Source organism: Rhinichthys klamathensis, unplaced genomic scaffold, assembly GCF_029890125.1.
Source record: "Rhinichthys klamathensis goyatoka isolate OS25496 unplaced genomic scaffold, OSU_Roscu_1.1 h1tg000157l_1, whole genome shotgun sequence".
NCBI lineage: Eukaryota > Metazoa > Chordata > Actinopteri > Cypriniformes > Leuciscidae > Rhinichthys > Rhinichthys klamathensis.
The window spans coordinates 3,715,434-3,729,168 of NW_026606692.1; the positions used below are offsets into that span (position 1 = coordinate 3,715,434).

The 13,735-nt window shown below is 35.8% G+C and overlaps 1 protein-coding gene across 1 annotated transcript; it reads left to right on the forward strand.

Moving 5' to 3' along the window:
* The first annotated feature begins 834 nt into the window (after nucleotides 1–834).
* Nucleotides 835–12,391, forward strand: abcb6a (ATP-binding cassette, sub-family B (MDR/TAP), member 6a). The gene is made up of 20 exons (XM_056258675.1): nucleotides 835–1,026; nucleotides 1,843–2,398; nucleotides 3,918–4,055; nucleotides 4,153–4,342; nucleotides 4,519–4,611; nucleotides 4,713–4,905; nucleotides 5,124–5,245; nucleotides 6,654–6,763; nucleotides 6,883–6,948; nucleotides 7,078–7,203; nucleotides 8,866–8,942; nucleotides 9,057–9,120; nucleotides 9,203–9,288; nucleotides 9,412–9,469; nucleotides 10,053–10,157; nucleotides 10,252–10,426; nucleotides 10,590–10,702; nucleotides 11,583–11,677; nucleotides 11,925–11,993; nucleotides 12,086–12,391. Exons 2-20 carry the CDS (start codon nucleotides 1,883–1,885, stop codon nucleotides 12,249–12,251), a joined length of 2,562 nt encoding a protein of 853 aa, XP_056114650.1. The 5' UTR covers nucleotides 835–1,026; nucleotides 1,843–1,882; the 3' UTR covers nucleotides 12,252–12,391.
* Nucleotides 12,392–13,735: the final 1,344 nt, after the last annotated feature.

Here is a 13,735-nt window from a genome sequence, read left to right on the forward strand (position 1 = left end):
AGGATTAGCGGTGGGGTTAGGGATCAGGGGGCGGAGATGGTATAGGATTAGGGGTGGGGTTAGGGATCAGGGGTGGAGATGGGTAGGTTTTGGTATATGTAAGGTGGGAGGAGTTGGATCTGGATCCAACTCCTCCCCCTGGATTTCGTGTTCTGCAGTGAGGAGCGTCTCGGATAACCTGGCTTCTCCTGAGAATCCTTCGTACTTCGCAGCAGTTAATTATATGCTAAAGCCCGCCAGCACGTTGATGTGATTAAATGGTAGTTAGAAACACCGACGATTTCAAACTTTTTTTTCACTGCAGTTTTAAGAAGAAAATACTCAGCAAAGATGCTGATTTATTAATCTTCACATGGTTTGTCTTAAAGCATATTAAAAAAACACCATAGACCAACAACATTAAAAACTTGATTTCCACCACAAGGGGTCTTTAAATTATTGATTGAATTATTGAATAATACAACTATTTCATTATTATTATGCAAAAGTCATATAAATGAATTGGTCAGAAGCGTTGAAAAATCCCCCCCAATACAACAAAGAATTGCATAGACGCAACAGTAGCAAAAAATGGCAGATTGGAAACATATCCTTTGATCCCATTCAAATCTTAGGATGAATTTTGACTTATTGTAGACATAAGAAAGAACATGATGTTTTAAATTGATAAATCCCGCAGTTTATTAATTTACAATAAACTGCATTATGAAAATCAACGAGAGATCGCAAGTTACTTCGATTGGACCATTCTTACTTGCGCTGAGAATAGTCACACTTGCCACGTGACTGCGTAACGAGGGCGCTAGGACCACGAGGCGTTTGTTTGTTTGCTCCGGTGTTATTTGTTGTGTAATGGATGGTGGAGTTGAACTGCGTGAATTTCTGACTGTAGTGTAAGGTCATATACAGCAACCACATACGATGACATGTTTTAGGAGCGCTAACATCATCATAATCCATCTGAGTGGATAGTTATTCAAGGACGCACGCCAAAGACTAGAAGGATCCCACTGACATTGGAAACAGGTTAGTTCATATTCTCACTGGCCTAACACAAGTTCCCGTGGACGTGATTTCACACGGTAATACTATGGTACTTCGGTATGTGGTTATAAATAACATTTACAAAGAAGTGGAACTGTCATGTTCTTTTTTACATGGTACAGTAGCATGTATTATGCATGCATGTTTTACCATGGTAGTGTATTAGTAAGCTGGTCACAACACATTCAAATAAACATTATAAAACAATGGTATTGCATTATAATCAAAGGTATTATTATAATTACTGGCTCATGAACATCCTCAACAATAAACGTTGCTTTTTAAATATGTATTATTATGTATTATGTAAATTATATTTATTATAAAAATTATGTATTATTAGTCAAATGAGAACATTTAATATCAATATTAATATTAATCAAGTTTTATTATCGTTGATGTTTTTGTACATGTATGGTAATACTTTGGTATTATTTAAAAGTACCTTGCGGTAACTTACCATGGTATATGCTATGTTAATCGTTCTACCTTAGTAGCAGTGTCTGAATTTGAAACTATCACTGTACCAGGCAGTTATTTTAGTATTGTTGAGATACTATTATAATTTTTTTAAATAAAGTTTTAGGATTTTCTTTTTTTGTCATTTTTATTAGTTTTTTTTTATTTGTCATTATAGTTTTTATAAAGTTTTAGGTATTTTTGTACATAGGTTTATATATATATATATATATATATATATATATATATATGATACCGTCCCTGTTTTATGGTCCTGCCACAGTATTTGTTGTGGGAAACACAAGTTTATTTGGTTCCTCACCATATATTTTTTTCCAGATATTCTTTGTGTGGATCCATCATCATCATCATCATCATCATGGTGGAGATGAAGAGTTTCTGTGAAGCTGGAGTCTCCATGCAGCAGGTGTGGGTGGAGGGCGGTCTGACTCTCTGCTTCTACTTCACCCTGGTGCCGTCCGTCCTCCTCACCCTCTTCTTCCTCTTCGGCACGTTTCTGTGTGTTTGGTACAGCCGCTACGGCACAGACATGGAGCCCAAGTTCATCCCTCGCTCTCGACTCTACCGGCTCCAAGTGGGCCTGTCGGTGCTGCTCGTCCTGCAGGCTCTGGGCTGGATGGTGTTTCGGATCGCTCGCAGCGGAGAGCTGCCGGGATACGTGGTCCTGTACGGCTGTCTCTCCATGATGGGCTGGCTTTGGGCCGTGGCTCTGCTGCGTCTGGAGAGAAGGAGGGTTCTGGTGCGGGACAGAACCAGAGGACACAGTTCGGTACTGTTGCTGTACTGGGCCATGGCTTTTGCGGCTGAAAACCTGGCGTTTGTGTCGTGGATGAGCCCTCAGTGGTGGTGGACTCTGGAGACGTCCGATCAACAGGTACGTGTGTGTTTGGTTAGGAATACATCACCAAATAATTATACATTATTAAACAATAAATACATTTTAAAATAAACTGTTCTCTAATAATAAATCGGTTAATAAAGATGATTTGCTTATGCAAAATTTTTGCAGTAATGTAAATAATTTGGCTTTTTTTTAACCTGTTTATCTACCACTAGGTGAAAGGTAATGGCAAACACACGAGTTGCATCAAATTATCCACCAGATTGTAGTAGTTTTTAGTGTTTTATATTGTATTATCATGTATGTCTGTAGCATAACCTTTGGCACTGATGCCATTGTCCTGCCTAAAGTGTTTATATTTGAAAGGGGTGGCAGATGTAGGAATGCTGCTCACACACCATGACTCATCATTATGGTAATTTTGTGAAAGGTTTACAATACATATTGAGGAACAAACTTTGAATGACTCTGCAATTCTGTCAAGTTTGGATGGTCATTAAAAATACAGTATTGTTGAGTCATTTTGTGTTTTTAAATAGTAGGCAGTGACAATATTGTTGAGTCATGGTCAGTTCTGGCTGCACTCCTTTTTTGGCCTCGTTGGCCACACCTCAACCGTTTAGGTTTGACCAATTAGATAACAGTGTTTGTGACACTCCATGATGTAGCAGTTTTACTCTGCTCACTCTAGTCTTGCTCTAAACTTTGAATATTGAATGCAAAATTGCATATTGCAAAAAAAAAGCACGTTATAAAAATGACCAACACTTTTGCCAGATTTAACTAAAAGAGCATTTACAAAATTATTCCAGTTTTCAAATTTGTCTCTTTAAAAAAAAGTTAGCAAATATATACATATATATATATATATATATGTATATATATATATACTGTAAAAGGGGCAAATACCGGTAAATTAATAACAATTTTATTAAATGTAATGTAATATTTTATATATATATATATATATATATATATAATTAATAAACCGTTAATACATCATCAATATGTATACATTATTAAACAATAAATACGTTTAAAAAATAAAATATAACCCTTAAATAGACCGTATGTAATTATAAATGTAAATAGACCTAAAACTTAAAACGAAGTCTAAATTTAAACATTTTAATATTATATGTTTAAATATTTTATATTTAAAATATTGAATGTTTTTTGTATATGCTTTGCTTTAAATTTGTCACCCCATGCTTATGATACAATTGTTTTTATTTGTAACTTATTAATTAGAGAAGACAAATTCAGTAAGACACACTGGATACATTTCAGTCAAATCCATGCCACAAAATATCATTTTATTTTTTTTTAAGCCAAAGAAACCATAAAATCTAAAAACTTTGAAGTAATTTGTTTACATGCTAACGACCAAAAATCTCAAAATGTGAGACGCATTATAGTGATGGTCTTTACTCTTGTCTTTACACAATATCAGAGATATGTATGATATGATTGTAGCAGATACAAGCAATAGCAAATAATAATCGCTTAATAAGCAAATAAAATATATGCATATTGTTCATTGTGACTGCAGTTGGAGTTTGCTTTCTGGCTGGTGCGATACTTCAGCTCAGGTTTGCTGTTCCTGTTAGGCCTCAAAGCCCCAGGCTTGCCTCGCCGACCGTACATGCTTCTGGTCAATGAAGATGAGCGAGATGTTGAGCACGGAGCAGTAAGACATTAGATGCACTCTGCTGTTGTCAAATCTGCATAAATAAATACATCTTACTGTCATAATCATTCATCTCATTAATGCATCTTTTTTTCAGCCTCTCTTGGGTAATTCTGACGAGAATCAGTCTACGTGGAAAGACTTTGGGCAGAAGGTGCGTCTGTTGGTGCCGTACATGTGGCCTAAAGGCAGTGCCGTGCTTCAGCTGCTGGTTCTGCTGTGTCTCGGGATGCTGGCCGTGGAACGCGTCATCAATGTGTTCGTGCCCATCTACTACAAGAACATAGGTGCAGAATACGAGTCTTATTCAGTCATGATTGAGTTATTTATGAAATATAAGGGAAATTATTGTATGTTCAGGTCAGTAGCCTTTTCTTAGTCTTTTTGTCCACACTCGTGCGGGCTTTGCAGCTAATTTCTGGAATTAAATATTCTATATGTATATTATGAATCTCCATTACAGTGAACCAGCTGACAGATGGGAGCTCTTGGAAGACTCTGGCCACTACAGTGTGTGTTTACGGGCTTCTGAAGTTCCTGCAGGGTGGTGGAGCTGGTGAGGGAACATCACCCAATTTAGTGATATCTTTGTAGCGTGACGGGGAACATCAGTTTGAATCTGACCACAGTCTTATCTTCATCTGTATCCGTCTGCAGGTGCGTCTGGGTTTGTGAGTAACATGCGTTCGTTCCTGTGGATTCGTGTGCAGCAGTACACTAACCGTGTGGTGCAGGTGCGTCTCTTCGCTCACCTGCACTCTCTGTCTCTGCGCTGGCACCTGGGCCGCCGCACCGGAGACGTCCTGAGAAGCATCGACAGAGGAACCTCCTCCATCAACAGCCTGCTGAGGTACTGTTAAAAAAATCATTGATAAAATTGTGTCCTGATGCCACAAACCTTCTTATCTCGAGGTGTTTGCATTTGGATGCAAGTATAAACCAGGTCAACTTTGCAATATTAGTCTTGGATGCATACAGACCTTTTGTACAGATAGTGTGCTTTTACAGTTAAAGTGATCCCAGTCTCTATTTTCTTGAAATATTTTTTTATTTGGTTTATTCCAACAGCTACATCGTGTTCAGCATCTTCCCCACCATCGCTGACATTGTCATCGCCATTATCTATTTTATATCCAATTTCAATGCCTGGTTTGGCCTCATAGTCTTTGTTTGCATGGCCCTCTACCTCAGTGAGTATCTAACAATGTGTATATACATGAACACACACACACACACACACACACACACACACACACACACACACACACACACACACACACACACACACACACACACACACATTTGTCCTCCCTTATTGTTGCCCCCATTTCAAATGATTTACATTAGAATTTAGTAATTTTACCTAAAATACTATAGTTGCTCCTTGTCTGGTCTGGTTTGAGAATTAATAGTACAATTGCATTAATGAAAGAAAATATTTATTTATTGCATTGAGTGACACTTGAGATCTTGAGCAATATATTGTAATATGTTTTTAGTCTTTTACTAAAAACTAAATACTATAGATGCCCCTTTGAGTTTTAAAAGTATAATTGTGTGCTGAATGCATTTATTTATCCAATCTAATCCAACTTAATTTATGAAGCACATAATAAAACAACATAGTGGACCACAGTGCTGTACAATGATATAAAAAATAAAAAGCGAGATAATTACAAAAAATAACCAGGAAAAACATCAACACACACTGTTCAAGACTAACTCAGACGGGTAGCTACAGCAACAATACCTCAGCACTCATACCTGCACAAAAGCTTATGTTTTTAACTGTTTCTTAAAATCATTCAGAGAAGATGATTGTCTCAAATACGCTGGTAAACTTAAACCACACAGAGAATGATTGTCCTGTACCCAAAGATCTTGTTTCCTGAGTTTTGTTTTCTTACACTTACATTTCAAGTTATACCCGAGGACCTTGTCTAGCTGGTTCAGGTGATTAATTAGAATAATGGATGTGTTTGAAATAGAAATATACTGCCTACTAAGTGGAGTTTGTGAAACAGAATGCAGTATCCATACATCTATGCTATATTAGATTAATTTCTTTGTATATATTGGCAACTAAATGAAAAAAACTTGAGTTGAAATACTAAAATTACTTAAACTGAAGATAAATTAAAGATTTTTTTTTTTAAATAACTAAATAAAGGTTCATTCAAAGTATTTATAAATACTTTAGTAGTAGATAAGTAATACTAAAATAACACTGTCAAAGAACCTTATTGTGCTTCTTGTTTAATTCTGCAATTGGTGCACATTTTATAACTGTTATGTTAAAATTACAGTTGATATTACTTCTGGCTTATTCGTCACACTGGAACTGGAAGGTCAAGTAGTCTAGTGCATTGCATTGTGGGATACAGTGTGCTTTAGTGTGCTGCACAATTCAGCCAATTTAATTTGTCACGGTATTCTGTGCAAATATAAAATTCACATACTGTTAACACCATACGGCAATCTGCAGGAGTGCAGTTTTGATTCTCCTGGTCCCAGGAGTCACTAAAGACAGAAGAATAGAAATATACCAGATCAGCATTTTTGATTGATTGACTGCTCTTTTATCTGTGTCTCTTTCAGCTCTCACCATCGTTATCACTGAATGGAGAACTAAATACAGACGGGATATGAACACACAAGATAACAATGCCAAATCGAAAGCTGTGGACTCTTTATTGAACTTTGAGACGGTATGGTTTTTTGTTTGAAGAATATCAGAATATGTGTGGTAAAAAAAATAAAAAAAATAGTGCTGTGCAATATAATGTGCATTTCAAATGGTGTGATTGAATTATGATATTGTCAACAGGTGAAATATTACAATGCAGAGCGTTATGAAGCAAGTCGCTTTGAGGATGCCATCTTGAAATATCAGGTAGTATTTTTTAAGACTGCTCTCCACACCAGATTTCTTATAACGTGTATTTTATAGTTTATTGATTATTAGCTCACAGGAATAAATCATAAATATCACTTTCGTAATTATATTTTATTTTTTGCTCAGGTATCGGAATGGAAGACCAACGCGTCTCTGGCGTTTTTAAACCAAACGCAAAACCTCATCATCGGTTTGGGTCTTCTGACCGGATCTTTGCTCTGTGCGTACTTCGTGACAGAGGGAAAGTTTCAGGTACGAACAGTCAGGACGACTCATCATATCAGGACACTGCCAGAAACTTCTGAAGTGGTTTAAAGCAGGAAAAAAAGATTTGAAACGAATAAAAAAGGAATATAAATTTATAAAGAAAGTAGTACTATTTTATTCAGCAAGGATGCATTAAATTGAAAAAAGTCCAAAAGTCATAGTAAAGACATATATAATGTTGAAAAAATACTTTTTTGAGTAGCAAATCATCATATTAAAATGATTTCTGAAGGATCATGTGACACTGAAGCTTTCCATCACAGGAATAAACTACATTTTTAAAGGGACAATGTGTAGGAATTTCTCCCATGGTGAAATTGTATTTTGCATTCAAACGAATTGTGCTCTACAGCGCCTCGCTTTTTCAAATGCGCGTTGCTTCTACGGTAGCCGTTATGTACCCAAAAGCTATGACAGGATGTCTTCTAATAGCACTTCATCGAGTTTTCCTTCGGGTGAACAGGTTTGTTATTTCAAACAAACTGCAACTTGACACAACGAACATATAGATATTTGAAAGAATTTAAAGTTTCCAAAGGCAGAAAAGAAACCAAGCAATGAAAAAAAGCTTGTAATTTCTATTTTGAACGCTTTCTCCTGCATCAACTCTTTCCACCTGGAAAAAGCTATCCCGACATTAAACCTTGTTTTTTGCAATCTCCGGTCCTGTGGCTCCACATAAGTATGGTCCTCCATTATAAATAACCGTGCAGTGCAGCCTTTTAAACTCGCTGGGGCAGTGACAAGCGTCTCTCAAATCTTCTTGTCCGGTTCAGCTGCTTTCAGTCACGTGACGCTGGCTCTGAACGAAAACGAGTTGTGGAAACGCGTTGGCCTAGTACTTTTTGTCCCTCTCTGCTATTATAGTTTTTCAAGATGGCGGAACGACATGTAAGCCTCTGTGGACTTACCCGTCCCATGTATATAAAGATAATAAATTCTTCGTTTACGAGGATAAGTCAGATCATTGGCAGAGGTATTTGTACACCATTGAGGAGGAAATATTTATGAATAAAAATATTGATTTTAGATAATAAAATACTTAAAAAAACTGCACATTGTCCCTTTAAATATATCAATATACAAAACAGTATTACAGTATTTGCTGTACTTTAGATAAATGCAGTATTTTTGAGCATAAGACCCCAAACTTTTGATTGCTGTACATGTACATTAATAAAATAGATCTGGCTTTAAAAAAATAGTTCTGGCTTTAAAATCTGATTGGATTAGCAATCAGATTTTAAATTGCACACCTGTAAGACACATCAATTGAATTTGGTTTTAATGCTTCTTTTTTACGAGTTTTTATGCTACTTTGCAATAATCAACAGCCTACAGTTTGGCTAATGCACTAAATTACTTTATTGCAGTTTCCCAAACAGAGATTTTGATTAAAGTTTGAGATTGTGATCTTCAATCAGTGGCAAAAAAAAAAAGTGTAATGAAGTGCAGAATTGATTTTCAAACAAATATTATTTTAATGTCTTTTAATACATTTTAAAATTAAATAAGAAAAACTTAGATAAAAACTTAAATAAAAAAGAACAAATTTAATTGTATTAAATATTATTTCAATATTGTAATTGTTATTATTTGTTATGGTCATGTGACATGAACTGCTTGTAACTTACGGTGGTCTTCCAGGTTGGAGATTATGTGCTGTTTGGGACATACATCATCCAGCTCTACACTCCGCTCAACTGGTTTGGAACATACTACAGGTATGCAGCTTTTTTTGTCTTGGATAATAGTTTATCGTTCGTTTATAGATCACTATTTATATGCGTTTTCAAAAGAACAAAGATGACAGTAAGCATGTATCTTTCCTTGAACAGAATGATCCAGAACTCCTTCATCGATATGGAAAGCATGTTCAAGCTCTTCACTGAGGATGAGGAAGTGAGTGAAGGGTTTTTTTTTTAATTAATTTCAGAGAAGCTTTTGAATAAGTAATGACATGGTTATTTGGGTTTTTGTTTAGGTGAAGGATGATGTCAACGCAGGAAGCCTCTGCTACAGACAGGGAAAAGTAGATTTTGAGAATGTCTTCTTCAGGTACACGCAAGGGTAAGCAGCTAACGTTAAATGTATTTCTATTATTATTATTATTAGAGTAATTTATTTAACATATGACCAGTATTCTCTCAATAATGTGAAATTTTATTTTATACGATGCGGATATTTTTGCAGCCAGGAAATTCTAAAAGACGTCTCTTTCTCCGTACTTCCCGGACAGACGGTCGCACTTGTAAGTCTGATCTGTTTTATACATCCTTTAAAAGTTGTGCTGCTGTTAATGCCTTTTCAGCTTTGTTTTGGTATATACACTGCCGTTCAAAAGTTTGGGGTCGGTAAGATTTTAAAATGATTTTGAAAGTCTCTTATGCTCACCAAGACTGCATCAAAAATACATTAAAACAGTAATATTGTGGAATATAATGTAATATATTCCTGTTATGACAAATCCAAATTTTCAGCATCATTACTCCAGTCTTCAGTGTCACATGATCCTTCAGAAATCATTCTAATATGCTGATTTCCTGCTCAAGAAATATTTCTTATGATTATCAATGTTGAAAAAACAGTTGTACTGATTCATATTTTTGTGGAAATTTATATGTTTTTTTCTATTCTTTGAAAAGAAATTTCAAAAGAACAACATTAATTTGAAATAGAAACCCTTTGTAACAATATAAATGTCGTTGCTGTCACTTTTGATCAACTTAAAGCATCCTTGCTGAAGTATTTCTTTAAAAAAAAGATATATATTTTGTACTGACCCCAAACTTTTGCGTGTGTGTGTGTCTCATGACTGTTTGGATTTTTTTCAGGTCGGACAGTCTGGATCAGGAAAGAGCACCATCATCCGTCTGCTTTTCCGTTTTTATGACGTTCAGGGCGGGTGTATAAAAATAGACGGTCAAGACATCTCAAAGGTGAACCTGCCATTGGCTTGTAATATATAAAAGGCACCCAAACCTGTATACATGAGGGATATTTTGTTAATTCATATGTCTGGTTGTGTCTCAGGTGAAGCAGTCCTCTCTGCGCGCTCACATTGGCGTTGTCCCTCAGGACACCGTCCTGTTTAATGACAAAATCCGGGACAACATCCGTTACGGTCGAGTTGCTGCTACTGACCAGGAGGTGGAGGAGGCTGCGATTGCCGCTGACATCCATGACAAAATCATAACTTTCCCGGACGGTGAGAACCATTTTTGGCATTGAAAAAGTAGAATTAAACTGTAAGCAGTGAATATAAGTAGGGGTTCTGAAATGCAGACCTTTATAAGATGTGCTCCGATTATTTTGAGTCTAGATCATGTTTGAGTTCAAAGTTGATAATCATAATTGATTTATATTTGTAGGCTATGACACTCAGGTGGGTGAGAGGGGGCTGAAGTTGAGCGGAGGAGAGAAGCAGAGAGTCGCCATCGCTCGCACCATCCTCAAAGCGCCTCAGATCATCCTCCTCGATGAGGTACGTCACCAGTGCATTATGGGAGAATACATACAGTCGTTTTAGGATGAGGGAATTATCCCAGTTTTGCATGTTGTTTTTATGATTTCTTGTTGGGAGATTTTTTTACTTGTTTTAGCAAGTTTAGGTTCAAAAGTTTGGGGTTGGTAAGAATTATTTTTATTACCAAAATGTTTAGTTTTATTACCAGTAATACTGTTATTCAGCAAGGACACATTGATTTGACCAAATGTCTCAGTAAAAACGTTTATGTTTCAAAAGATTTACATTTCAAATAAATTCAGGTTTTTTTTAAACTTAATATTCATCAAAGAACCCTAAACAAAAATCTATCATGGTTTCCACAAAAATATTAAGCAGTACAACTGTTTTCAACATTGATAATAATCAGAAATGTTTGTTGAGCAGCAAATCAGCATATTAGTGTGATTTCTGAAGGATCATGTGACACTGAAGACTGGAGTAATGATGCTGAAAATTCAGCTTTGATCACAGGAATAAATTACACTAAAATATATTGAAATAGAACAGTTATTTAAATTGTAATAATACTTCACCAATACTTGATCAATACTTATTTTTGATCAAATAACTGCAGCCTTGGTAAGCAAAAGAGACTCCTTTCAAAAACATTAAACAAATTGAAAAAAAAAGAAAGAAAAAAAACCTACAAATGTTCACAGTTGTGAAGGATTTTGAACCTATGAAGTTTCAGTGGAAGGAGCTACTCTGCTTTACCGGACAGAAACAGAGAACAAGCAACCAATCAAAGTCATTGTGATTAGAGCAAAAACTTTTTGGTTAGGACCAGTTTTCTGGCCAGTACTCAAGTACTTTTTATTTTTTATCATGGACTAATTTTCTCATCCTCTACCAATAGGCCACGTCTGCTCTAGACACACAGACTGAGCGAAATATCCAGGCATCGCTGGCTAAAGTCTGCACCAACAGAACCACCATTGTGGTGGCACACAGGTAAGCACATGATTAAATGATTTATGAGAGTGTGACGTTTTAAATGTGCAGTGAATGTTGAACAACAATAATCCTGGGCTGCTGCCGATCTTTGCCTTTCAAGGGGTTAAGAATGTTTTTACTCAAATCGACAACTCCCATCAATTATTACAGTTAAAGCATAATTCATAAAACTGATATTAAGGTCTTTTATACATTACAGGATTTCCTATTGTATAACGCTATCTCTGATGTGCATCTATTGTAGATTGTCGACTGTCATTGGAGCCGACATGATTCTTGTGCTTCGTGATGGGCAGATTGTGGAGAGAGGAGGGTGAGTTTATTCACTACTATGCTGAACACAAAGTCCGACTCGCTAATACATGAACTATGCAGTTTAAAGTCCAGTATCATTGCTTGTCGTAGGCATGAGGAGCTGTTGGCGAAGGGAGGGCTGTACTCTGACATGTGGATGAAACAGCAGCAGGTGCAGGATTCAGACTCGGCCTCTGACAGCGAGACTAAAGACAGGAAATCAGAGAAACTACAGCCACAAACATCCACTACAGGAACAGGACCCAAGGGACACTAGATACGTGATGGGACAGACAACAAAACCTGTTTTTTTGTGCATTTTAAGCTCGCCCAATGCTGTTGGGGCATATTAGATTTATAATTATTTAATATACATTTCTTATGTTTTTGCCAGTTCTCAAAAGTGCCCCATTTTGCTTAAGGGTTTATTTATAAGTCCTTAAAGTTTTTTTGTTTTTATATATATATATATATATATATATATATTTCTTTGCATTCACTTTCCACTCATTTCATTCTAAGTGCATTTATAATGATAAATATCATGGCCATTAATGAGAGAAGACTGACAGAGTTATTGTACATTGTATAAATCCCTCCATATCTATAACTTTAGGCAATACATTGCTGACACCTTATTATGATGAATGTACATTCTGTTATTTAAATGAATTTCTGTGGTTGCATTGATTCGATGATGCTTCCGATTTGCTGTTCTTTGTAAGAGGAAAACTGCTTGTTATTGTAAATATGCTCATATTCTTTGAGGCTTTATTTAATTTGAAAATTGGTAATTATATTACTGGTGCCATTGTATGTCAGTAAATACGAATAATGCTGATATTTGAATTTCTATACAGGCTAAGATTAAATGTGAATGTAGGATTAAGTTTTAAGCAGAGGGGAGAACACTTGTCAATCAATTTTAATGTTAATTTCTGACATTGTGCACATTCGTCTGACTTTTTTTACTGTCTTTATGATCATTTGTGTGGTTAAAGATCATATTTTCTTATGCTGTGTGTGTGGAGTGGTGCTTAGATGCAATAGATTGCTGTACTGTACAACTTCAGGTCATCAAAGGGACAAAGGAGATCACTCACTTTATAGCATTTTGACTAAACTCAGGGGACAAGGTTGCAATGAGCTATTGGGATGAAAAAGGAAATCATGGAAAAAGGAAAATAGCCTTGTAAAAAGTAATTCAGTTGTGACTGGCTAAAGTCTAAAACAATGTGTGTTTTATTTTACAATAAAGCTAGAGACTTGCATATGTTTATTTTAATGTTTACTCTGCTTATTGATAAATCCATTCTGTGCATAAAATATTGTCTGTACTGTACATTAAATTCAAATACGTGTAGTCCTTTTATATTTTGTTTATGTAAACAAAATATAAAGGGACTACACGTATTTGAATTTTAATGTACAGTACTGTATAGTACTTGACTTTAATGTACAGTATTTTAATTTAATGTACACACATATATATATATATATATATATATATATATATATATACACTCACTGGCCACTTTATTAGGTACACCTGTCCAACTGCTCGTTAACACTTAATTTCTAAGCAGCCAATCACATGGCGGCAACTCAGTGCATTTAGGCATGTAGACATGGTCAAGACAATCTTCTGCAGTTAAAACCGAGCATCAGTATGGGGAAGAAAGTTGATTTGAGTGACTTTGAACGTGGCATGATTGTTGGTGCCAGAAGGGCTGGTCTGAGTATTTCAGAAACTGCTAATCT

Excerpts from the sequence above, each read along its gene's own strand:
- abcb6a (XM_056258675.1), top strand. The coding sequence starts at position 1,883 with ATGGTGGAGATGAAGAGTTTCTGTGAAGCTGGAGTCTCCATGCAGCAG. Across the intron at positions 4,056-4,152 it reads GAGATGTTGAGCACGGAGCA|CCTCTCTTGGGTAATTCTGA; the intron begins GTAAGACATTAG and ends TCTTTTTTTCAG. Across the intron at positions 11,678-11,924 it reads ACCATTGTGGTGGCACACAG|ATTGTCGACTGTCATTGGAG; the intron begins GTAAGCACATGA and ends CATCTATTGTAG.